At 41.2% G+C, this 27542-nt stretch overlaps 1 protein-coding gene across 1 annotated transcript in view; it reads left to right on the top strand.

Annotated features, from left to right (window-relative positions):
• The window catches only part of CFAP61 (cilia and flagella associated protein 61), a 286086-nt gene that overhangs the window by 67543 nt on the left and 191001 nt on the right, over positions 1–27542 (top strand). The window contains exons 8-12 of the mRNA XM_008710053.1: positions 8702–8793; positions 15156–15230; positions 19524–19702; positions 21955–21994; positions 24637–24776. Coding sequence (XP_008708275.1) covers positions 8702–8793; positions 15156–15230; positions 19524–19702; positions 21955–21994; positions 24637–24776 — 526 coding nt within the window. The remainder of the gene's footprint in view (positions 1–8701; positions 8794–15155; positions 15231–19523; positions 19703–21954; positions 21995–24636; positions 24777–27542) is intronic.

The raw sequence follows: 27542 nt of genomic DNA, 5'->3' as shown, positions 1-27542 counted from the left end.
ATTTTGGCTGGCCTTGACTCTCCTCCATGTGCCTCTCATCCTTTTAGCAGGCTAGATTGGGCATGTTCTTATGGTGACCACAAAGGTGCAGGAGACCAAGTAGAAACATACATGGCCTCTTGAGGTCTAGGCTTTGCACTAACATATGTTACTTATCTAAAGCAGGCCACATGGCTGAGCCCAGAATCAGAAAGATAGGATACTACATAGCAAAGGGCCTAAATCCAGGGAGAGTGAAAAATCAGCATCATCATTCCAACCCTTGCTCACACACAAAGAAGAATAATGCTGATGATTTTTGTCATGGACTTCTTTCTCCTGTCTTATTGGAGACACAAACTCCAGTTTAGCCTACAGGAGGCTAAAACCTATAGTCTCATCTCAAGACAGTGATATGGAAATTACCAGGGCATGAAGCTCAAGTTGATCATACTATATGGCCTGGAGTCTGCACTGCAGTCCAGTGGGGAGGAGTTTCCTTGAAAAATAAGAAAAAAGCCCTTTATCCTCCTTTCACACAGCCTCCCTAGTGTTTTCCTTTGTATCGTTGTGGACTTCATCATCAGCCTCTTGCTGTTCATTCATCCATTCAGTAAATACTGAGTACTTCCGGGGCGCCTGGGTGGCACAGCGGTTAAGCGTCTGCCTTCGGCTCAGGGCGTGATCCCGGCGTTATGGGATCGAGCCCCACATCAGGCTCTTCCGCTATGAGCCTCCTTCTTCCTCTCCCACTCCCCCTGCTTGTGTTCCCTCTCTCGCTGGCTGTCTCTATCTCTGTCGAATGAATAAATAAATAAAATCTTAAAAAAAAAATACTGAGTACTTCCCATATACTAGATATTAAGAGCCTACTCTAGTACTGGGGAGTCTATTACTGTCTAATGGCAGGATAAATAAGCAGGACAAATTAATTTACAATAAGAGAAGAGTTTTGAAGGCTAGAAAATTGTGGTGGGACCACAGCAGAATTATACTTAAGTCATCTTGAGAGCATCAGCTTAGCATTCACAGGAAAACAAGCTTTTGAGTCAAAACTTCAAAAACTAATTGGGGCTTTCTAGGTGAATAAGCAGAAAGATTTTCCTAGCAGAGGGAACAAAATGTGCAAGATAAGGAGGTATTAGGAACCATTGCTTATTAAGGGAAAGTACAAGTTCAGGGTTGCTAGAGCATGAAGTGAGGGATTGACAGTAGATGAAGCAGAATAGGAGATTGAGGTGAGGTAATCAAGGCTTTCATGCCTTGCAAAAGAGTTTAGATTAATCTATTCACAACATGCTGGATGGTGTTCCATTGGGAATCTTTAATTAGAAAGGGAGCCATGGTCAACTTCTAGTTCACAGGAAGACTTTCCAGTGGCCACTAGAGTGTCCAGGAAAGAGATGAGGAGGGACTGAATCAAAACAGTGATTATGGATGAACCTCAGAGATATTTTGGAGAATTAATGGAATTTGATATTTTACTGCATATGGAGAAAAGGAAGGTTATGGAAAAGGGAAAAATCAAGGATGACTGCAGAAATTGGGTGGATGGTGGAACCATTTTGCAAAATGGGAATAATAAGAGTTAGTGAATTATATGATGGAGATGCTGTGATTTCTGATTTGGATGAGTTGAGTCTGATCTTCCGAGTAAGCATTTGGATGGATACACAGCATTCCTTCAGCGACAGGTGTTGTTTGAGGTAGACTGAAACATTACCTCCCAAAAGATATCCACATTCTAATCCCTGGAACCTGTAAATATTACCTTAGTTCTGGAAAAAGGATATTTGTAGGTATGATAAAAGATTTCTAGATGAGATTATCCTGGGTTATCTGAGGGGCCCTACATGCTATCACAAGTGTCCTTATGAGAGAGAGACAGAGGGAGATATCACAGACAGGAGGAGGCTGTGACCACAAAGACAGAGATTGGAGTGATGTGGCCACATGGCAAGGAATGCAGGCAGTCACTAGAAGCTGGAGGCAAAAACAGCCTCTCCCCTAGAGCCTCCGAGGGAATGTGTCCCTGCAGACACCTTGATTTCTGCTCAGGGATACTGATTTTTGGACTCTGGCTTCCAGAACCATGAGAAAATACATTTCTATCATTAAGCCACGAAATGACTGGTAATTTTTACAGCAGCCCTAGGAAAGTAACACAATTACAAAGAAGACCACAGGGTCAGGGGCAAACCAAGGAAGGAAAACATATCAAGAAATAAGGATGTCTTCACTCTTCAGCAAAACTCCGAGAAAGAGTTGTCTGCTCATTATTTCCATTCTCTTTTATTGTCTCAAGACTAATTCTTAGCCTTCAGTTCTCAACTTAAATGTTTGGAAGGACTTCAACTGCTCAATCTAAAGCAGCTCCTGGGGGTATTTTCTATATGCCATCTATCATAACGGTGTTTTCTTGTTCATTTACTAACTTGCTTTGGTGGTGCAAGTTCGTTTTGTTCATTGCTGAAATCCCTGGAATGTTAATGTCTAACAGATGGTAGGTGTGAAATATAAATTTTTAAATTAATGAATGAATAAATGAGCATTCAGTGTACTTTGTTCATATGTTTGCTTCAGCAACTTTCACACTGTGAGATAGGGGTGTGTGTGTGTGTGTGTGTGTGTGTGTGTGTGTACCCTCATCACTTGTGAGCCTTGTAGAATAAGAGGGGCTACATCTGATTCATTATTTACTTCTGAGTATCTCAGGGTGCTTACAACTCATTGTTCTCCATTGAAGTTTAGTTGAATGAATGATTTAACTTGAACCTCTAATCTTTCCCCTTCTTAAAATTGAGTGACTTAAATTCATTCAGCAGGCTTTTTTGAAATCATCCATAATATGATAATAATAAACAAGAATTGCTATTTTGTAGTATTTTGGAGATAAAAATTTACTTTTATAATTGGACATTTAAAAAATCTTGATTACATTATAACACATGAAACTGTCCTTTAAAAATTTAAGATAATGCAGTTAAAGTTGAGTTCCCATTGAACCACGTCTAAGCCTGATTCTTTCTCTCCTCCCCAGAAATAGCCATTGTAATAACTTTAGTATGCATCCACCCAGACCAGTTGTTTATACTTTTATATGACGTCCATGTATTCATAGAAAAAACACTACTATTTTGTGGTAGTGGCTTTTTTAAATATATAAATGGTGTCTTTGGGAATAGGTGGTGTTTTGAAATTTACTTCTTTTTTTTTTTTTAGATTTATTTATTTTAGAGACAGAGAGAGAGAGAGCAAGCAGGAGGGAGGGGCGGAGGGAGAGGGAGTCAGTCTTTTTTTTTTAATTTTTTTTTATTATGTTAGTCACCATATAGTACATCCCTGGTTTTTTGATGTAAAGTTCGATGATTCATTAGTTGCGTATAACACCCAGTGCACCATGCAATACGTGCCCTCCTTACTACCCATCACCAGCCTATCCCATTCCCCCACCCCCTCCCCTCTGAAGCCCTCAGTTTGTTTCTCAGAGTCCATAGTCTCTCATGTTTCATTCCCCCTTCTGATCACCTCCCCTTTTTTTTATCCCTTTCTTCCCCTACCGATCTTCTTAGTTCTTACGTTCCATAGATGAGAGAAATCATATGATAATTGTCTTTCTCTGCTTGACTTATTTCACTTAGCATTATATCCTCCAGTGCCGTCCATGTTGTAGCAAATGTTGAGAAGTCGTTCTTTTTGATAGCTGAGTAATATTCCATTGTATATATGGACCACAACTTCTTAATCCAGTCATCTGTTGAAGGGCATCTCGGTTCCTTCTATTTGTTTCTCGTGTATTGAGTTTGAGAAGTTCTTTGTAGATCTTGGATACCAGTCCTTTATCTGTAGTGTCATTTGCAAATATCTTCTCCCATTCCGTGGGCTGCCTCTTAGTTTTTCTGACTGTTTCCTTGGCTGTGCAGAAACTTTTAATCTTGATGAAGTCCCATAAATTCATTTTATCTTTTGTTTCTCTTGCCTTTGGGGATGTGTCATGAAAAAGGTTGCTTTGGCCGATGTCGTAGAGTTTGCTGCCTATGTTCTCCTCTAGGATTTTGATGGATTCCTGTCTCACATCGAGGTCTTTCATCCATTTGGAGTTTATCTTCATGTATGGTGTGAGAGAGTGGTCAAGTTTCATTCTTTTGCATGTAGCTGTCCAATTTTCCCAACACCATTTATTGAAGAGACTGTCTCTTTCCCACCGGATGTTTTTTCCTGCTTTATCAAAGATTAGTTGCCCAAAGAGCCAAGGGTCTATTTCTGGGTTCTCTATCCTGTTCCATTGGTCTATGTGTCTGTTTTTGTGCCAGTACCATGCTGTCTTTGTGATCACAGCTTTGTAGTACAGCTCGAAATCCGACAACATGCTGCCCCCAGCTTTGTTTTTCCTTTTCAACAATTCCTTGGCGATTCGGGGCCGTTTCTGGTTCCATACAAATTTAAGGACTATTTGTTCCAGTTCTTTGAAAAATGTCATTGGTATTTTGATCGGGATAGCTTTGAAAGTGTAGATTGCTCTGGGTAGCATAGACATTTTAACTATGTTAATTATTCCGGTCCATGAGCATGGAATATTTTTCCATCTTTTTGTGTCTTCTTCAAAGTTTTTCAAGAGTGATTTATAGTTTCTAGAATATAGATCCTTTATGTGTCTGATTAAGTTAATTCCGAGGTAACGTATTGTTTTTGGTGCTATTGTAAATGGGATGGATTCCCTAATTTCTCTTTCTTCAGTCTCATTATTCGTGTATAGAAATGCAACTGATTTCTGAGCATTGATTTTGCATCCCGCCATGTTACTGAATTGCTCTATAACTTCTAATAGTTATATAGAATCTCTAAGGGCGGAAATGAGAGCGAATCTGGCAGAAATTAAAAATTCTTTGAGCTAAATGAAATTTACTTCTTTACAGGCATAGGTCTAGAACATTCCTTTTACCTTCTGGGCAGTATTCCACCACATGGAATGTGTCACATTTGTCCTTAGAAGGACATTAAAGTTGCTTCTGTTATTTTGTTATTGAGAAAAGTGCTGCAGTAAACATCCCAATGCATGTCTCCTTGGACCCCTTGCAGAGTTTCCTTAGGCTCTATTCCTGGAGTTATTCTTGCTGGGCTTGGAAATACTCACATGCCACCAAATGTGGCCAAACCAGTCATCTTCCTCCAGACTTTTTCACAGTTCTCTCATACTAAGTGTCAGCATTTTAACCTTTTGACAATATGGTAGGTATGAAAGGAGATATTATTTTAACTTTATTTCTCTCAATATTATTGAGGAGGAACACTTTTGTATGTTTATGGTTGTTTACATTTCCTGGATATTCATTGCCTTTGCCTAATGGGTTGCTTCTTCTTTCTGTAATTAGATCGTTAGGCTATTTTATGTGTTGCAAATACTTTCTCCATGTATCAAATTTTTAAAAAAAGTATTTTTAGGGTACTTTTGACAGACCTTTTAGATTTTGATGTGGTTGAATAGGTATGTTAACTAACTGGAATTAAAATAAAAATGTAAAAAAATGCCTGGCACACACAACAATTAAATAAATAAAAAATATTTTTCTTTTCTGACCTTTACCCTTTTGCAGATGGATTTTTAAGGAAGAATTGCTCCACCCCCAAGATCATAAGATACTCTCCTATAATTTCAACATTAAAAATAAAAAACTTTAGGCTGTTAACATATTTGCAAGTGATTTTTGTCTATTATATAAAATAGGGGACCAGATTAATTTTTTCCCATATAGTGAGCCAACATTATTTATTTATTTGTATAGTTTTTTCTTTCTCCACCAATTTGAAATGCCACCTTTAACATATATTAATAATTTTAAAATTGTCTGGCTCTTTTCTGGATTCCATTCTGTTATATTACTTGAATAATCCATGGTCCCAGTAACTCTGGCTTTATAACATGTCTTAATATTCATTAGGAAATTTCGCCTGCTGTTTGTTCTTATTTCTTAAAATTCTGTCGACTATTTCTTAAAATGTCTTAAAAACTATTCCTCCATATTTATTCTTTTAGAATCAATTTATTCCATTTCACAAAAAACTCTTGTTGGGAGCTTTGATCTATATTTAAAATAAATGTTAAACTCCACCAGATTGTTTACTTTTATTTATTCCTAAAACCATCAAAATATATTCATTAGCTTTCCCTGTGTATTATCACTATTAGATAGAGCAGGGCAGACCCAGGTCTTGTGGGACCTAGAGTCTATACAGTCTGAGAGCCCTCTCTAAGAAAACAAATGCAAAATTATGAATACAATAGTACGTGTTGTGTCTTGGGAGGAACCTGGGGGGGTGGTACCTGAACCCTTCGCATTATTAGCTTCATGGTAAACCCATCCCATAGAAGCAATCTCAAGAACAGGGAAAGTCCTAGCAAATGGTGCATCTACTCCCACTAGTTCATAACTTCTAAGCTACATAGGTGGTGTAAGTAATAAAATAACTTAAATTTGTAGCCTCAGTCATGTTTTTGGTTGTGTGTTATATAATACCAGTGCTTTGACTTTTCCCTGGGATAGCATCTCACATTTGAGGATCTCAGGACACATTATGAACATTAACTAATGAAACCTCCCAAAACCCCGGAGACACAAGAAAGAGAGATACAGCATCACCTCGCCCAGTTCTGAAATGCAGCCACCTCTGGGGACAAGCATGGCAGCTGCTTACTAATAAACTGCAAGAACCCCACGACAGTTTAGCCAAGACAATTAGCTGTTGTAGTTGGTAATTGTCTCATGAACATTAGACTGTCAAACAGTGAAGTCACCAGGTTATCAGTTCATTGCAAATCAAATCCATTCTTTAAGGTCTCTTACTGTTTTAGTAAATTTGTCCTAATTATAAAAGAAATATATGTACAATGAAGGTCTAGTATTTTTCTTTCAGTTGCTTTTTGGGTTGTTCTTCAAATTTAAAACAAAATAGGAAAATCTATCTTTTAAAAAACAAAGAAGGACTTGAGAATAGGGAGTTATTGATATGTGTTTTTTTTTTAATTCAAAAAGTCTGCTGCTGAGCAAAACAGATCAATGATGGTAGAAGACCAAAGAGCAACTGCCTTTAAGTGGTACATTGGCTGGACAGGGAGATGAGGGAAACTTCCAGGTGCTGGGAATGCTTTAGGTATTTATTTGGGTGGTTTGTACATGGGAGTAAATATATGTAGAAGTTCATGCATTTTTACCGAATACACATTATATCAACAAAGTAAATTAACATAAAAAGCATGTGGCTCTTGTCATCATGAGAATGTCGGAAACCCCATATAGACTTTCTGAAAAGTTTTGCAGGGAGCAGGACATATTCAGGTACTAAGACATGATACATCCCCCCAAGCATGTTTCTTCAGAAGAGGAATTCTAGGTCCTTTGCTGCTCTTGCCAGCCATTTTCTCCCCATGCCAAAAGAGCTACCCCTTACCCTGGGAAGTGATTCTCTCTCATCGTACCTTCAACATTATGTACTTCTTCATCTATGCCCTTTATACTTCCCTAGCCATCCAGTTTTTCTCTTAGAATTTCATTCTATTTCACTCAGCTCCATCTCTGCTAGAAGCAGGTATAGGGCATGCATAATCTGGGGATTTGTGGTTGAGAGGTATCTGCAGGAGCCATTGTCCTGGCTGGCACAGTGGGAGAGGAAGAAGCTGAGAGGATAGACTACCTCTGGCCTATCCACATCATCTGAAATGAATGTCAGAGACAAGAAGATGGAGAGGCAGGCCTGTGCTGGCAGTGAGGGGGGGGGGGCAGCCCCTGGGCAGAACATCCTAGGGTGACTGTGAACAGATGTCATTGCTGAGAATCCTCCAGCAGAGCAGACACAGGGAGAACCAGAGGAAGAGGTGGGAGAGAAGTGGGAGGGGGAGAGGGAAGCAAAGAGAGTCTGACAAGATAGGAGAGAGAGGGGGGCAGAAAGAGAGGAAGAGAAATAAGAAGGCCCAGAAGAAAGATGGGCTGGAAGAAAGACAGGAATGCAGAAGGAGGAAGGAGGAGAAGGAAGAGAGGGGAAAAGAGCTTTGTAGACAAAGAGGGAAAGTTTTTTTTTCTACTGTAATTTTTAGTAAAAGTTAAAGATGCAAACACTACCCTGATTATTGACTTTCCAGAACATATTAAAACAGTAATGCTCAGCTCCAGTTCTTCTTGCTTAGAAATTAGAGAAGTAAAAATAGTGGTCACTGTCAGATTGTGTGCTATAATATTTTCAGACAAAGGAAAAGCAGCTCTTGTGCAAATTAATCTTCGGCGTTCAGATAGCACTGACATAGCTAATTGTGGTCTTTCCCACATTCGGTCTTCAAATCATTTCAAAGCCTGCAGCCCAGAAAGTTGCTAATCAGTTGTTTGTAAACTTTAAAGGGGGGCTCCTATGAAAGGAGCACTGGCTCAGGAACCGCAGAGGGTTAGGGCCCCCTGTGGGCCAGAACTAGGCTCCAGCCCATCGCTGGCATCCTGTTTTCCCCATAACTCTATAGGGGCAGATATCATTTTATCTCCATCACATGCATGAGGGCACTGAGAGGTCAGAATTGGGGTGGACTCCCCACCTCGTGGTACTGCCCTCTGCTCTACAGTTCTTCAGATGTGCTGCAGGTGAGAAACATATCGGTTACCATGCTGTCTCCAGTGTCCCATAGCTCTGCAGATATTTATCATCTATTTTCTGTCCTTATGCCACTCTCTCTTTCTCAAAGATGCTGAGCTTGGTACTTGCAACCACAGTTCCCCGAAAATAGTTGAGGAGCCACGGGAACCAGTCTCTCCAGAGGCCATGGAAGGCATTCAGGTAACAGAGGTCACTCACCCATGCGTGGGGCCCTGGGCCGGGCATGGGGGCTGCTTGTGTTGGGGGTGCTGGCTCACGACTGAGTTCTGATGCCTACTGTAGAAAAGGCCTCTCTAGCACTAAGACTGGGGAGACATCAGGCTGGGAGGAAACCTGAGTGCGTGTTTGTAATAGACAAATTAGAGAAGCTTCACTAGCTTCAAGAATACAGGTCAGAATGGCGTTTCATTCCTTCTTTTCCTTCCTTCTCACCCGTTCCCTGATTTCAGGAGGCTAAGGCAGATAAAGCTGCTCATTTAAAGCTAGGTAGAAAATCCAGACATACTGGAGACACCTACACGCTGCCCACATACTCACATGAGGCTCTGTTTTCCTTCCTGCCTGATTGGGCTTTGGAAGCTATAGAGATGCCCTCCACAGCTTCCTGGAGAGCCGCTGGCTCCGCTTGTCTTTGCCTGGCCTCAGCAGGAGCCCCCCCCCCCCCGCACCCTCCTGCTGTCAGATCTCTGCATGTGCTGTTGCTGCCCTCACCTAAAGAAGGGGTAAATCCACAGCAAAGGAGGCCACAGTCAGCCATGTAATAGATTACGTAGGATTTGGCAGACAAGCCGACAGATCCAGCTATTTGTTCCAGCTCTGCCAACTTCTGACCACTGATGGGTTTTCAGTAATATAAATGCCCAAATTTACTGGGCTCTGGGTGCTCACATACTCCTGCAGGACCTTGGAACATGTCTCTTGTGTCCTCAGGAACAAGGCCTCACCTAGGGGGTGGTGAAGGAAAATGGGCTCACTTCTAGGCTAATGTTTTTGGCCTGGTCCTACATCAGCACTGCGTGTGGCCAGAATCCCAAGGTGTGATTCCCTACACACCTCCTTCAGCTTCTGCTCTGCCTGACTTCTCCATCCAGCTGGGCTCAGAACCCCTCCCTGAGCCCAGGATGGGGAGCAGGTGCTGAGTCATTGCTTCTAAGACTCTAGCCTCTAACTGTTTTTTCCCCCTCCTTTTCAACCTTGGGCAAAACATTGTTCCTCCTTGCCCATCAACTCATGCGAAGAAAACCTTGGAAAAGGAGGATGGAGGGAGGACATTTATCTTAGCACTAGGCCACCTGGCTTGTCCTCCCATATTTCCATACTGTCTCTATGGAAAATGCATTCTTATGCCCCAAGCCACAAAAGGATCCAACCTGTAGCTGGTTGGCTATTATATTTCAAGTGCTGATTTAGTCTCTGCATGAGACTGGGCATACACAATGGCCAGGCACTCTGCTGTGTCTGAGGGTACTCATGAGACCAAAATACAGCCCCAGACTTCAAGAGGTAGTGACTTGGTATGGGAGAGGAGAACCCTAATTCAGTATGCAGAAAGGAGGATGGGAAGCATCCCGGAGGAGGGGACTTTTTAAAGAGTGTTGTATGACATGGATTAGGTTGTGGAAAAGGAAACTGATGAATGGAATTAATGAAAAAGGAAAACTTAGTGCTAAGGTCTTTTGCTTTTGGCAAAGGTAGAGTAAAAAGAGACTAGATTTATTCTCCTGCCTGAAAAACCAAACAGTGGCCAAAGTATATGAGATAACAGTTTTTAAGACACTACTTATCAGATAACCAAGGAGAGAGATGCCTGAGAGATGGGAAACAAGCTAGGCAAGTCTTCTGATTGCCCTGGCCTCCTATCTTGAGAGAATTTCAGGCCATGGCATGGGGCAAGAGACCCCAGTGGGAACCCAGTGGACTCCCAGAGTTGAGGAGGCAGATCTGTAAGTCCGTGGAGACTAAAGCTGCTAAGGTTTGCAGGAGAGAGTACCAGAGAGGAGAGAGCTGCTCAGAGAGAGATGTTAGACACCAGCAGAGGGCCGCTCCTGAATGTTCAGCTGAAGACTGATCAGCACAGGCACGTGAGAAAATAGTGAAGGTCAGGCTGAGGAAAGAACCTCCCAAAAGGAATCCAGTTCACAGTGCCCAGTGCTCATCCAAAGCTGGAACCAGTGCCTGTTCCCATCAGCCAGACTGGAGAACCTTATGACTCACAAGGCACTGGAAGAGTGCACGAAGAGTCTTGCATCAGTAGTGGGAATAATCAGCTCTAGAGAGAGCACTGCATCAGTCATGTCTAACATATTTGTAGAGCAGAACCAGAAGGATCAAACAGCTCCCAAGTGACTGAGTCCCAGAACAAAGTTCGAGAATGTGTTTAGGAGTACAAAATTAACTAGCACCCAACTAGGTTAAATTACAATGTTTGGAATCAAAGAAGATATTACTGGCCCTCAAAAAACTGAGAATGAATGATTCATAAGGTGGAGATAACCAGTTGAAACCACCGTAGATCTGAGGCAGAAATTAGAATTAGTGAACAAGAACATTAAAACAGTTACTGTAACTATGTAAGTTCCAAAGTTCAAAGAGAGACATGGAAGATATAAAAACTAAAACCTCTAAACATAAAAACCACAATTCATGAGATGAAAAATACATGGAAGGATTAACCATAGATTAAACATCGCAGAAAGAAAAGTTAGTAAACTTGAAATACAAATGAGAATTAAAAAATAAAAAAGATCATTGTATCAGTGAGCTGTGGGATAATATCAAGTAGCTAATATGTGTGCAGGTGAAGTTCATAAAGAAGAGGAGGGAGAGGTTGAAATAGAAAAAATATTTGAAGAAATGATGACTAAACAAATTCTAGATTTTATGAAAACAGTAAACACACAGACACAAGCTCAATAAAAAGCAAGCACAAGAAACACAAAGACAACTGTATCAAAGCCCATCATAATCAAATAGTGGAAAACCAGTGATAAAGAGAAACTTTTAAAAGCATCCAGAAGAGGGGGAAAGGCAAGCTGGGAAGAGAGGAACAAAGATAATGGTTGCAGCAGATTTCATGTTGGAAACAATGCAAGCAGCAAGACATTGCAGTCACAGCTTTAAAGACCTGGCAGAAAATAAACTGTCAACCTAGAATTTTATACCCACCAATTATCTTTCAAAAATGAAAGTAAAATTTTCATCTACACACAAAATGTGGACGAATTCATTACCAGCAGACACATACTACAAGAAATGTTGAAGTCCTTCAGACAGAAGAGAAATGATACCAGATGGAACTCTGTATCTACACAGAGGAATGAGGAGTGCTGGAAACAGTAACGGGATGGGTACACATGTAAGATTTTGTTCTTATTATTTATATCTCTTTAAAAGATAATTGATTGCTTAAGTAAAATAAAAAGAACATAATGCGGTGCTTGTAGCAGATGTTAAAATGAAATGTATGGCAAAAATAGTACAAAAACCAGGAGGGGAGAAATGTAAATATAGTACTTGAAGGCTCTTCTACCATACCTGACGTGGTATAATATCACCTGAAGATAGATGTGATAAGTTAAAGATGTATCTCAGAAACTCTAAAAAATATTGAAGTTACAAATCAAATTCGGAGAGTTATACTTAATAAACCTACAGAAGAAAGTGGAACCATAAAAATATATAACTGGGGCACCTGGCTGGCTCAGTTGGTAGAGCATGTGACTCTTGATCTTGGGGTTGTGAGTTCAAGCCCCATGTTGGGTATAGAGATTACTTAAAAATAAAATCTTTTAAAAAATATATACAACTAATCCAAAAGAAGGCAAAAAGATGGAAAGGGAGTATAAAGAACAGAGGGACAAATATAAAACAAATAGGATGGCAGACTTAAACTTATATCGATATATTGATAATCACATTATCAATTATGTATATCAATCATGTATAATTACACGTATATTGATAATTACATTAAATGTAATATACATTGAATATCCCAGTCAAAGATCATATAAGGCCAAGATAGGTTGGATGAAAAAGCAAGACTCAATTATATGGAGACTACAAAAATGCACTTTTTAAAAAAGATTTTATTTTTTATTTGAGAGAAAGATAGCACAAGTGTGGGGAGGGGCAGAGGTAGAGGAAGAGGGTGAAGCTGACTACTCACTGAGTGTGTAGGCTGACTCAGGGCTCGATCCCAGGATGCTGAGATCATGACCTGAGTGGAAGTCAGACACTTAACCAACTGAGCCACCCAGGGACCCCAAAAATGCACTTTAAATACAAAGATACAATAGGTTCAAATTAAAAAGATACAAAAAGATACAGTGTGTTAACACTAATCAAAAGAAAGCTGGGGTAGCTTTGTTCATTTCAGACAAAGTGGACTTCAGAACAGAGAATATTACTAGAAGTAACATAGATCAAGAGAACATGACAATCCTAAATACTTACGCATCTAGAATTTACGCATGAAGCAAAAACTGATAGAACTGCAAATACAAACAAATGACCATATTTAGAGATTTCAATATCCCTCTCTTAATAATTGATGGAAGAAGTAGAAAATTGGTAAGAATATAGATTCTGAGAACACTACCAACAACTTTGAGCTGACACTTAATAACTCTACCCACAAAATGGCAGAATACACATTCTTCTCCTGTGCACATGGAACTTTTACCAAAGTATACCATATCCCGGGCCACAAAATAAATCTCAATAAATTTAAAAGGATTTAAGTCATCTAAAGTATGTCTTCTCACAACAAAAGAGATTATAAGAAGATAAAACTCCAGGTTAGTATCTCTCACGAACATCGATGGAAAAATCCTAATAAAAGTTTTAGCAATTTGAATCAATATTATAAAAAGGATAGTGCATCTTGACCAAGTAGGGTTTATTCTTGGAAATGCAAGGTTGGTTTAACATAAAAAATCAATCAAGGGCACCTGGGTGGCTCAGTCAGCTAAGCATGCTAACTGTTGATCTCAGCTCCTGTCTTGATCTCTGGGTTGTGAGTTTAAGCCACATGTTGGGTTTCACACTGGGCATGGAACCTACTTTTAAAAAATCAATGTAATTCACCATATTAACAAGCTAAAAAAGATTACCTAATGTTTCTTTTAAAAATGCAAGGAAGGCATCTGAAAATTCCATGTTCATCCCTCATTAAAACTCTCAGAAAATTAGGAATCAGAAAGAACTTCTTCAGTTTGATAGAGGCTATTTTTGTAACTAACATCATACTTAATGGTAGAAGACTGAATACTTTTCCACCATGGTCAGGAACAATGCAAGAATGTCTGCTCTCACCTCTTCTATTCAAAATTATACTGGAAGTTCAAGCCAGCAGAAAAAGATAACAGAAATAAAAGACATCCAGATGGGAAAGAAAGAATTAAAACTGTCCTTTATTTGTAGATAGAACATAATCATCTAGAATCTACAAAAGAGCTACTAGAACTAGTAAATAATTTAGCATGTTGCTAAATATATACAAAATTCATATGCAAAGTTCAATTTTATTTCTACGTAATAGCAATTAATAACCAGAAATTGAAATAAACTCCATTTACTCTAGTACAAATATACAAAATACTAAGAGATAAATCTGACAAAAGATGTTCAAGACTTGTACACTGAAAACCACAAAAAATTGCTGAGAGAAATGAAATAAGACCTAAATAAATGGAGAGCTATCCCATGTTCCTGGTTTCAAAGACTTGATATTGTCAAGGTGTCAATTCTTCCCCAATTGATCAATGCATTCCCAGTCAAAATTTCAGGAGGAATTTTTCTAGAAATTGAAAAATTAATTCCAAAATTCATATGGAAAATGGAAAGGACCTAGAATAGCCAAAACAACTTTGGAACAGAACAGTTGTTGGACTAATACTACTTATTTCAAGGTCTACTATATAGTTCTTGTCATTAAGCCCCTGTGATAACGATGCCAAGGGAACAGAAGATCCAGAAATAGACTCAGCCTATAACCTAGAGTGACAAAAGCAGATAATCGTTTGTCTGTGGTTGGCCGAGTGGCACAGGATGGGAGGGAAGAGCACCTAGAAACACAAAAGCTTTGGGGAGTGATGTATGTGCTCATTATTTTTATTATCGTGATATTTTTATGGGTGCATACATAGGTTAAAACTTTTCAAAAGGTATACTTCAAATATGTAAGTTTACTGTTAATTATACGTCAATAAAGCAGCTGGAAGAAACTTAGTGCAGCTTTCAAGTTGCACAGAAGAATAAGAATAACGAAGTAATAACTAACGTCTACGGAGAACAAGGAGGAGCCAGCACTGTGCTAGCATCTCTCTCTCTACCTGTCCTTATTTTATTCTCCTAACAACCTGGTCAGGCAGGTGCTGCTTTTAGCCCCTTTTAGAGATGAGGCCACGGAGACTCCATGACTTTCCCAAGCCAGTAAGCCATGGAGCCAGGATCTGAACCCAAGGCATTTGGTTCCAGAACTGGGGCTCTGAACCACTGTAGTAGGTGTTGCTTAAATGTCTTGCCTTTGTCATTTGCAGGCGAGAATCACAGAAGGAGCCACAGCTGAGGGACTTTTGTCAGCAGTCCATAGCGAAAACGCTAGTGAAATGGAGGTAGGGTCTTTGTGCTGGAGAGGTTCACTGCTCTCCACTGAGTGCTGGCGTGCTCGTTCCTCCTCCAGGCTTCCCCGCCTCTCTCTACCAGCTCAGAGCTGCCACCTTCTTTAGCACTCACTCCACAAAGCCTTCCTCGATGAGGTCTTCCTCCACTGAGAAATCCTTTATTTGTTATCCCTTGTACAGCTTGGTCCTAGAAGTTATACTGTTATGGATTCAGGCCAAGGGGTGGTAGCATCTTCCTCCAGCTGCCACCCCTGGGGCACTTCTTCTTCCTTTGTTGGTTTCCCTTCTCCCTGCCCACACTTTCACATGTGGTCCTTTGTTGAACCTCCTTGGTCTGCTGCACTGGAGTGTGCCCTCTGTTTCCTGCTAGAAACCCAAGGATTCAGGTCGTTTGGCAGGGTTCTGTGGACTCTGCTTGGGATTTTGAATTTTTCCTAAGGAGCAGAGGAAGGCTTTGAAAGTTTTAAGTGGGACATTCACATGATCAGACGGTCTCATGCCCCAGTGGTGAGCCCAGTTCTGAGCTTTCAGTGGATTCCCCATCACCTCTTCTAGACTCATGAGTCAAGCTGAGAAGTCTGGAGAGCCCTTGAAGGAACAGGAAGTCAGGTCATCTCCATGGAGGTCCTGGGAGGACCATGTTAATGCAACACTAATCCCAGACATCAGAATTCTGAGAGAGGGCCAAATTTTGGTACCCCTTTCTTCTCCAGATTCTGAACAATTAAGAAGCCTACACAGAAGTCAGCTAGAGATAAAGGTGCCACTTGATTTTGGCTAACACTGAACTGGAGAACAAAGCTTGGACCTGTAACAAGTGGATTTCCTAGTTCCGCCTGCTGAATTCAGTGTACACACCTGGCTGGAGGCAGACTTCACCGTTGGAGCAGGGTCTGCCCTCCTGGGCTAAGTGTGTGGAGGACAGGAGAATGCATGCAGTCAGGAGCAGGATGTGCTGCTAGGAAGAGAGTGCATCAGGCAGGCCAGGGTCCATTTTCCGAATCTTACTTTAGCACCTGCCGGGGGACCCTGCCTGTGTCCTTCTGGCACTGCTCATTCCTCAGCACCTGAGGACAAGGACTTCAGGTTCCTGGTCTTTCTCTGGCACTGTGCCTGCAGGCGGGTCAGAATCTTTGGGAAGCAGCCATCTGACAATTGCTGAAAGTAGTTGGAGAATCAGTACCCCAGTTTCTTTACCTCTTGGGTGGGACAGCTCTGAGATGTATTCTCTGGAGTCTCCTAAGGATCTCAGTGAGATTGAGTGGGACATTCTGCATTGGTGTCTTTCCCTTCCTTGCCTCTCTTCCCCACTCTCCTTGCAGAATTTCCTGGCATCACTCCCCAAATAAACTTAGCTCAGAGTTTGCTTCTGGGGACACCCATGCCAGGGCACTGACTCCTCAGGCTCCGGGGAGGAGAGAATGAGGCAGGGAGCAGAGGGTGAAGCATGCTCTATTTCTAAGAGGTAGCTATGCCTGTAGGGGCCCAAACCAGAATGTGGATGTGGAGGAGGGGACAGGATGTTCCCTGCTGCATTAGACATACTGGACCCCCAGAGGGCATCCGGGTCAACAAGGTGGATTGATGTCCTATGTTTATCTCCTTTCCCTTCTGGAAAAAACCACGGAAATGACAGTAAAGCAATAAGAAGGGCACAAATCCACAAAGACAACAAGACTAAGAGAGGAGATATTGGAAGGTGAGCCCTTTCAAAATGTTGAGAATGAAGAAAATCGATGGAGGAGTTTACACTGGCTTAACACGGCGGAGAAAGGAGAAGGTCCAGCACCACTGTGAGGGGAGGGACTAGCAGAAAGCAGGTGACTTCTCCTTCTGTGTCCACAAAAGGCCCAGGGCCTGGGCTTCTGGAAGGCAAGGCGAGGACCAGGCTGAAGTGAGGGGTCTGACAGTCTGCTATGCAGTGCTGGGGACACTAGAGTCCCTACAGACAGCACCTGGCTTGTCCGCCATACTCAAGCGTAACAACTAGATGACCGTTTTTTGGATGGATGGGATGGAAGCAGCTCCAAATTCAGGTTCAGCCCGCACTGTGTGAGGCTGTGTAATGGGGAAAGACAGAACAGACAAGTGGAACTCTCCATTTCAAATGGAGAAACCCCTGTCCTCTCCTCCCACCGTGTTCTCCAAATGCCAGAAGCCAGGTCTTTGTATTAGTTTTTTATCACTATGGTAACAAATTACCATGAACTTAGTGGCTTAAAACAACATAAATGTATTATTATACAGTTCTGGAAGTCAGAAACCCCAAACTAGGGGTGCCTGGGTGGCGCAGTCATTAAGCCTCTGCCTTCGGCTCAGGCCGTGATCCCAGTGTTCTGGGATCGAGCCCCACATCAGGCCCTTCCACTGGGAGCCTGCTTCTTCCTCTCCCACTCCCCCTGCTTGTGTTCCCTCTCTTGCTGGCTGTCTCTCTCTGTCAAATAAATAAATAAAATCTTAAAAAAAAAAAAAAGAAACCCCAAACTAGTGCTAAGATCCAGGTGCCGGCAGGACTCTGTTCCTTTTGGAGGCTCTAGGGGAGAATCCCTCCCTTTGCCTTTGTCAGCTTCTTCTTTTTTTTTTTTTTTTAAAGATTTTATTTATTTATTTGACAGAGATAGAGACAGCCAGCGAGAGAGGGAACACAAGCAGGGGGAGTGGGAGAGGAAGAAGCAGGCTCATAACGGAGGAGCCTGATGTGGGGCTTGATCCCATAACGCTGGAATCACGCCCTGAGCCGAAGGCAGACGCCCAACCGCTGTGCCACCCAGGCGCCCCTACCTTTGTCAGCTTCTGGAAGCCACTTGCATTCCTTGGCATGTGGTACCTTCTTCCATCTTCAAAGCTGGTAGCATAGTATCTTCCAGTCTCTTGACTCTGACCCTACTGCTTCTTTCTTTCTTTCTTTCTTTCTTTTTAAGATTTAATTTATTTATTTGACAGAGAGAGAGTACTAGAGAGAGCAAGCACAAGTGGCGGGCAGAGGGAGAGGAAGAAGCAGGCTCCCCGCTGAGCCGGGAACCCAATTTGGGGCTCCATCCCAGGACCCTGGGATCATGACCTGAGTCGAAGGCAGCCACTTAACCGACCCCTGGGGTCACGACCTGAGTCGAAGGCAGCCACTTAACTGACTGAGCCACACAGGCACCCCTTGCCTCTTTTTTATAAGGATCCTTCTGATTATATTGGGCCTACCCTAGATAATCCAAGATAATGTCCTTGTCTTAAAATCTTCACTTAATGACCTCTGCAAAGCCCCTGTTGCTCTGTAAAATGCACAGGTCCTGGGGATTGGGCCATGTACAGTCTGCAGGGACCACTGTTCTGCCTATCACAGTCTCCAAGAGATTGAGCACATATTCAGAGACATGGAGGTAAATACCAAAGAAATGAGAAAGTTGAAAGGGCTAGCCAATGGGAAGAGGAATTGGAGGGACAGGGGACTCCTGATTTTCTTCATAAGGTTTTAGTGTTGATATTATTTTAATGTTTGCTGTATTACTTTGATTTAAAAGAACACTGGGAAGGATCTCAGAATGAATCATTTTCCTCTAACTGAGCTATAACATCTTCTTAGATGCCCCTGAAATGAAACGGGAAGGTCTAACAGTAGCTTTCTGGGTGGCTCCCGCCGGTTGGACCCCCTGAGCTCCACCTCATCACCAAACTGCCCAAACAGTCCCAAGATCCAAAAATTCTTGTAGCACAAAATCACAATGAAAACACTTTGGGAGACAGGTATTTTGCTTATGGAATTGATAGGTATATACTACTACCACACTCTAACTTCTACCAGTGTTGCAGTTGAAATATGGATCCTATGTGAAAGACCAACGGAAACCATTCATTTTCTGAACTTCACGTGAGGACTTCTTTCAGTCCCTTTATAAATCTTGAATATCTCATTAAGAACATCTCATTAAGGGGCGCCTGGGTGGTTCAGTCGTTAAGCGCCTGCCTTCGGCTCAGGTCATGATCCCAGGGTCCTGGGATCGAGCCCTGCATCAGGCTCCCTGCTCGGTGGGAAGCCTGCTTCTCCCTCTCACACTCCCCCTGCTTGTGTTCCCTCTCTCTGTCAAATAAATAAATTAAATCTTAAAAAAAAAAAAAAAAAAAGAACATCTCATTAAAACTAGGCCTGGCTCAGGATGATTTGTTTCAGGTGAGACTGTCACATCTGTCCTAGGGAGACCGTACAATGTAGAGAGGATGCAACCAGTAGCCCATTAAATTGCAGAAAATGAATAGGATTCCCACTCAGTTCCTCCTGTCTCCTTGCTGTAGGACATAGAAAACCTCAGTCAGCAGTCCACTATGGGTGATACAAATGGCTCTGTCAGCTGTCTGAGCTTGGCGTCCGTTTCGCTGCCCGAGCAGACCAGTGACTTCCGCCCCATCTACAAGGGAGCCTCAGCTGCTTTTTGTATTCAGCTCTTTTGTATTGAGGAGAAATACGAAGCAAGGCAAGTACTGATCCCAGGTTGTCTATTATGGTAAGACTTTTCTTATGGCATTGGTGGCCTCACATTTTAATCTTATGGAGCTCATGGTATCTAAACCTGGCCTCACATCCTAATCCTGTTTTGTTTTTGTTTTTGTTTGTTTTGTTTTTTAAGCATGGAATTCTGGGGCCCAGTCCCAGAGGTTTCAGACCATAAAATTTGGGCAAGGGCCACAGAACCGGACTGCCCAGGTTTTGGCTCACCTCTGTAACAGTTGGGGATCTGGAAAATCATCACTTATGTAACTAGTGCTGCTCTCCATTCTCTAAAGTTTGCATTTGGGTAGGGGGAGGCTTCGGATTTAGGTGGTTGCTTGTCTGGAGTCTTTTGGTTGCAAGTATCAGAAAATCCAACCCAAACTGGTTTTTGAAAAGTGGAATAATTGCTTCATATCACAAAGGATAAGTCCACTGGTGGGACTGATTTTCAATGTGGCTTGATTCAAGATAACCCCATCAAATTCCAAGTTTCTCTCTCTGGGTCCTGCCTCTGGTTCCCTGCCACTGGCCCCATTCTCAGACAAATGACAGTCCCAAATGGACAGTGGGCTCAGGCTCTGTACCAGAAGCTAGTGAGAAGGACTTTGAGCCTGGCTTTCTAGCTCAAGCCCCATCGGACCTGATCAGACTGTGTGCTCATTCCTGAGCTGATGGATGGGGCCAGGCCAGCACATGATGACAGCTTAGTCCTTTGCCTCATTCTCTCCCCACATCCCAAATTTGGGCCTGAAGCCTCACCCAAATGTAATCTGAGAAGGGGACCAGTAGAACACCAAACAACAATCCAGGGCAGCTGCTAGAAGGAGGAGGCAAGGTGCCAGACAAAGCCTGGGCACCCACCAGACCACTCAGTCACCCCACTTCCTATCCCCACGTGTTCAGTGCTTGCTGCCATCTATAGTCTGGAAGCGGACCTTTGACCTTGATGCCTAGATTCCACATCCCCTTTAGAACTCCCACTGACTCCACAATTTTATTCATAGAACAATCTGGAAGAGGAAAAGTTTTGCCCAAATTCATAGACTGGAAGGTTCAGAGTATCCTTTAGATGACCAAGAGTACTGCTGGATATTTCCTTCTTAGAGAATGTATTTTTTTTTTAATTTTATTGTTATGTTAGTCACCATACAGTACATCATTAGTTTTTGATGTTTTGTTCTATGATTCATTGTTTGTGTATAGCACCCAGCTCACCATGCAATACGTGCCCTCCTTAATACCCAGCACCGGCCTAGCTGGATCCCCCACCTCCTCCCCTCTGAAACCCTCAGTTTGTTTCCCGGAGTCCATAGTCTCTCATGGTTCGTCTCCCCCTCTGAATTCCCCCCTTCATTTTTCCCTCCCTCTCCTAATGTCCTCCATGCTATTCCTTATGTTCCACATATAAGTGAAACCATATGATAATTGTCTTTCTCTGCTTGACATATTTCACTTAGCATAATCTCCTCCAGTTCCATCCATGTCGATACAAATGGTGGGTATTCATCCTTTCTGATGGCTGAGTAATATTCTATTGTATATATGGACCACATCTTCTTTATCCATTCGCCTTAGAGAATGTATTTAAACATACTCCCAGTCTCCCAACCTCACTTAGAATCATGTTTTACTTGTACTTTTTTCCTTTTATGTTTTCAATTTCTTTGGAAATCTTAGAAGTTGAAAAGGGAAATCTTTATTTTAGTTATATCGTAGACATCTAAAAAGCCTATAAACCCTTCTAGATTTGTTGTGTACATTTATTTTTCCCTGTGTGTTCAGATAGGATTGTGCTTTGAATGTGACTTTTGAATTTTCAGACAGAAATTCGATGATCCGTTATGGTTTGTCTGTGACTATACAACCACAGGTGGTCAGAAAATCTTTTGCATGTAAAAGAGAAAAAGATCAGGATTGCTTATAATATACCCACATCTCTCTGACAGCTCTAACAAAAAAGGGAGGGATTATGTCACAGAATGACTATTGAGCGTCTTTGAATGCACAGGTTATTAATTGCTATAATAATGTCTTTAGTTAATAAAAAAATACTTTATTACTGAAATATGAAGCTTATGACTTTCTGCAACTTGATTAATGTTCAGGTAGACACAAATTCTGACTAGTGGTTGGCTATCACTGCGTGGCAGGAAGAGAGCCATAAATCTCTCTAAATATATACTGATGCTGCATTTGCTTGCGGGTCAGTGACAATGCTCACTGTCTTGTTTACAGATCACTGGACTTTATGAATTTTGTCTTCAGTCTTTTTCCTGTAAGTACATGCTGAATTTTGAGTAATATAATTGATTTTGTAATCTAGAAAAGTTATAGAAAAGTAAAATGGCGTATTTGCTGTCCAAACATGTACATTGCCATGAATGTTGAGGTTTGAATTGCTTCTGTGTTCTGAAAATAAGGTTGAATGATATATCATGAACTCTTCAAAATATCGTCATGGCTGTTTTAATAGTTCCCTTTCAATGTCTAATTTCTTTTAAGGATAGCTTTAACAGTGTTTTATTAGAATCAAATAATTAATAGAATCCTGGTAGTACATGAAAATGTCAAAAACGACACAAAAGTGGATTAGACTGCCATATTACTTTAGAGCTTACATTGGCTCAAAGAATTCTGAAACCACTAGATTGCTTTTCTGAGAGTAGTAAAGTAGGAATTTGTGGCTGATTTTCTGGTGGTGTCACCTGACACAGTGCCTGACATGGAGGAGGCATTCAACCTACTATGACTGGTTTGGTGGATCGGCCTCAGACAAACAGACCAGAGCAAACAACATCCTCCATTCCTGTTCTCTGCCTCCATTTTTGGTTCACTGTTGTCAAGGGATGGAGAGTCTAATCAACTTCTCACTTGATTGGAGGGAAGAAAGTGGGAAAGAAAGGCAATTGAGGAAAAAATGGATTTTTATGAAGACTTTTTCCATGCCTCCCCTATCAGTTAAGTCAAGTCAATAACTAGACTTCTTCAGTTGGTTAATTACAAGCAAAATATCTATTGTCTTATTTTTCCTGATACTCTTTCTACTGAGGCAAAAAACAAGTATGGTTTAATTATGTTTCCTGAAGCCTATGTGAGCATAAGTTGTATTTCCTCATTTAGTTGATATAGTGAAGCCTTGCAGTAATGTTCTCCATTGTTTTTATAACTTTTGGGGATTAATGTTAAGGCATTTTGAAGCTCATAAAGCAATGTAGATTATCCTAAAGTAGGATTTACAAAGCTAGTTTCCCTCAGAGATGACCCAAAGTNNNNCTACATTTAAATTCACTCCCACTTTGAAGTCCCTGTAAAGGCAGATCTTCAGCATTGCAAAACCATGCTGGCTTTTATAAGGTAAAAGACACTTTTACGTTTTAATTCTATTTTATTTCAGGATATGAGGAGAGGGGAACAAACTACTTTTATTATTCATCCTTAAATCCTTCAAATCTGAGTCAAAGCAATTCATTATAGTCTCCTCCTCCCAGAGAAAGACCACTGAGACTTGGCACCCATTCCTTATTTTCAGCTTGAGTATTTCAACAACTTGACTTTCAAGTTCCCCAAAAGGAGCTGTGTTATTTTGCTAGAAAGAAGGAAGATAAGGTCAAACAATGATTCACTCCTTTGGTTTGCACAAACATCCCCAGGGTTTTGGATTAGCACAAGTAATGCCTTCACAGGGTTCAGGAGGAGGCGAGATCCCAAAGGGACAAATTAGCTCTGGGAAGAGCAGGCCACTCCTGCAGGCACCTGGCAGAGGGTCAAGTGGGATGTGTGGAACACAGATGGTCTAGGACAGCTCTGTCCGATAGACAACAAATTCGAGCCACATAAATAATCTAAATATTCTGGCAGCCACATTAAAAAAAAAAAAAGCAAAAAGACAGGTGAAATCAATTTTAATAATATATTTTGTTTAACTGAATATGCCCCAAATTTAACCATTTAACGTGTAATCAGTATGAAAAGTTATTAATGAGATATTTTACATTTTTCCCAGTGTTTGAAATCTAAAATGTATTATTACACCTGTAGCACATTTCAATACAAGCACTACATTTTCATCAGAAATACTTGATTTGTGTTTAGATTTCATAAAATTTACAGTTGAATAAGTAGATTCATATACCCAAATTGTTCCAACAAACATAAAACTTTTCTAATAACTGAATTGAGTATCAGTTTTTATATTTAAATTTTAAATTAATTAAAATGAAATAAAATTAAAAACTCAGTTCCCCAGTCACTCACATTCCCAAATGCCCAGTGTCCAGACATGGCTGCTGGTTCCCATATTGGGCAATGTAGATCTCAGGGGTAAGTGGAAGCTCTGAGGACATCTGGATCCTTATACCTGTTAACTAAACACACTTCCCAGGTTAAACACATTCTTAGATCTGTTCACCTAAATGGGATCATGTCATGATAAAATACAGACGTCCATTCATGTATAATACAGGATTTTAAAGAAGAAAAGGCCTGGAGCACCATTCTCTTATCTCAGAGTAAGGGGACCGGGGCTGGTGCTCTATCACTTAGCAAGCCTAGGGCCTTCCCTATGACACCACGCTGCCTCATGGCCTTCAGGGTGCAAGTGAATTTGCCAGCACAAAGGACCTTACTTTCAAAACTGACTTCCACAAAAGACCTATGCCAAATGGGTCCTATTGCTTACAATATTCATTTATTTAGGTTTCAGCCAGACTTGCAGAGATTTTCTCAGTATGCTTACAGTTCCTTATTGTCTTGAATTTCATATGATTACTTTCCAAATTATAGGAAAGTTGAACTTGAACACCCTGTCCTTTGCCCATTTTACTCCCTATTTTCTGTAGTGCTTTACAGCAGGAATTTGTTTAGTGATGAATGGTTTCTGATTCTCTTCCTGTGTGTCCTGGTTACTGAACATGTTAGGAGAAGAACTTCTGCATCATTTCTCTGCCGCACCTCACACCTGAGTTTGCCCTCATCCAGAACTTTGTGAAGATTGTCCCCTTCAACAACTGTACGCTGGAGCAGGATCTCTATGTCTTCCATCGGGCTGGATTGCTCAAGTAAGTGGACATACGTTTGGCTGAAAGGCAATCCATGAAATTAAACAAAGAGAATGGAACAAGGAGCTTGTTACCATTTTAACTTAATGATTTATTTTAAGAATTGTTTTATTGGTGGAGGGCTTGATCAAGTGATTTTAACCAATACACTTAGGGAAAAAGTCATATTGAGAAGTTACTTGTCCAGTCAGATATTTTATTGTCAATAAAAAAAATATGATACCAAAACAGAAAAACTGACACCCCCCCCCCAAAATGGCCAGACTATTTACTTAGGAAGAAAAACAAACAGAAAACAATGGATATTTTAAAATCTTCAAACTTATCATTCATAGGGGAAAGGAAACCCAAACAAGAATGAGACATCATTTTTGATCAATTGGCAAGATCTGAAATAGGAAAGCATTCAGTTCTAATGAGACAATGTAGCAGTGGTCAGAATGTAATTGACATGAAATTTCCAAGGGCAGTTTGTCCAGAATGCTGTGGTGGCTCATATCCTTCAACCCTTAATGCCACTTCTAGAAATACATCCTAAAAACTGGTTGCAGAGATGCAAACAAGAAATAATATATAAGGATTAAAGATATTGGAAATACTCTAAATGTCCAATAGTAGGAGAATGTTTAAATATTTTATGGTAACTATATGAAGGAATTTTAACTCTGTTTGCAATTCATTTAAAGAATATTTAATGATTGGAAAATGCTCAGATCGTAACGCTAGGCTTATACTAGTATATAAAACAGCATTTCAATATGACCTAAATTTCTAGAGAAAGAAAAAACATGAATAAAATAGAGCAAAAGGAGACGTGCAGATGTGGTACTATGCTGTGCCACCCAGCCCCTCTTGTTGAGGACTAAAGAACTCACTTTCTGACTATGGGATGTGTGAGCACCAACAGCTTGAAGCTGGGGCCCCCTTGAAAGAGATTGCCCTGGACTGAAGAGAAGGGTTTTGCCCAAGTTTGCCCCTCCCAAGGGCGGCCTGCATCCAGTGACTAGTCTTGCATGTGGGGAGGGGGAGGAGACGCAGTATAAAAAGCCAGCAGCTCCCTGCCTCAAGGAGGGACAACTCTGAAGGGTCTTCCCAGGGCCAGAACTCCCAGTGGGATCAGCTGAGTGTTTGTTGTGACCCTATTGCTTGCAGTCTGACTTTTCCCTCTGCCCTGTCCTGCTTCTGTCCCTCCTTACAGGGGTGGAGAGTCCTAAGAGCGCACCCCAAAAAATCCCAGCCTATAGAGCTCTGTGTGAGGCTGCCTCCCAGGGAACCTGGCCTGCAACACTAGACGGAGTGAACAGTTGCCCCTGGGCGGTAGTAGGAGCATCTGGGATGATTTTTAATTCCCTTCTTTACATTGCCTAAAATTTGGAATTCTACACCCAACTTGCGTACTGCCTAGGATTCTTGTGCTGGCAAGTAGTAGAAACCCATCCGATTGGCTTAAGTAACTGGAGAATTTATTACCACACAGTCAAGTGACGAATCCAGTCAAGTGAAGAATCCATCCATCCAATCAATGGCGATGCTGGCTTCATAGAGGGTTTAGTTAGCCTTATTTGATCTGTCTCTTCCAGGTTGACCCTTCTCAGACCCATGCTTCCTCTGTGGTTGCAGGATGGGTGAGGTAGCTGTAGACCTTTTATCACTTCAAGTCCAATGGGAAAAGAGTGGTGGGTATCCTTTTCAGAAGCCCCAACACAAAAGTCTTTTGCCTCTCATTGGCTCAGATTGTGTCCTGTGTTGACCCATCACTGGACCAGAGGCTGCTGGTTGGCAACACTTAGGTGTGTTCCCAGAGCTCAAGAGTTGGAGGGGTGTATTGCCAGACAAAAATCTGGGGGCATCGCTGAAGAAATGGGCAGTTGAGCGGCTCCCCATAGCTCTGTTTCAGGATAGGACCATCTTGATCAATAGAAAATGAACAGTATATGTGTGTGGTAGGAATACTATCAATACTTTGCATTTTCTGTAATTTACCCTTTTCAAGCTAAAGTCTTATGTGTGTAGTCTTATTCTTACAAGATATTATGGAGTTCATCAAACTGTGCATTTAAAATGGGTACATTTTACAGAATGTAAATGAGACCTCACTAAAATTGCTGCAAAATCTTACAAGAAAGTAGAGTAGTTTCAGAAAGCTTTCTCTATACTTGATATATTAGCCTTTTAAGTGAAGCTTAGAGAAACATCCTAAATGATCACTTTATATTTGGAGGCTGGCTAAATATTCCTTTGGCATTTTCATTTGGCACATTACTATGCAGTTTTGAAAAAAACAAACAGATCTATATATCCTATATGGATGGTGAGAAAAGCAAGGAGTCAAATAGTAATAGTAATTGTACTGATAGCTTACATGTATGAAAGGTTTATAGCATTTTAGTCACTTTCTTAATCACTTTCCATGTATCAATATGTACAGTGACTTTATTAGGTAGGTACCATTATTATTATCCCCATTTTACAGGTAAGGAAACTAAGACTCAGAGAAGTTAAGTGATTAGTTCAAAGTGACTCAGCAGGATGTGGCAGAGCTCGTATTAGAACTAAGGCAGTTAGGAGCACCTGGGAGACTCAGTTGGTTAAGCGTCTGACTCTTGATTTCAGCTCAGGTCATGATCTCAGGGTCCTAGTATCAAGCCCTGCATGGGGCTCCCTGCTCAGTGCAGAGTCAGCTTGAAATTCTCTCTCTCCCTCTTCCTTTGCCCTTATCCACCCTGCTCTCATGGGCTCTGTCTCTCTCTCTCTAAGGAAAAAAAA

The sequence above is a fragment of the Ursus maritimus genome, unplaced genomic scaffold (genome assembly GCF_017311325.1).
Source record: "Ursus maritimus isolate PB19 unplaced genomic scaffold, ASM1731132v1 scaffold_22, whole genome shotgun sequence".
Lineage (NCBI taxonomy): Eukaryota > Metazoa > Chordata > Mammalia > Carnivora > Ursidae > Ursus > Ursus maritimus.
The sequence above is the reverse complement of the archived record's forward strand: the minus strand, read 5'-3'. Positions and strand labels throughout refer to the sequence as shown.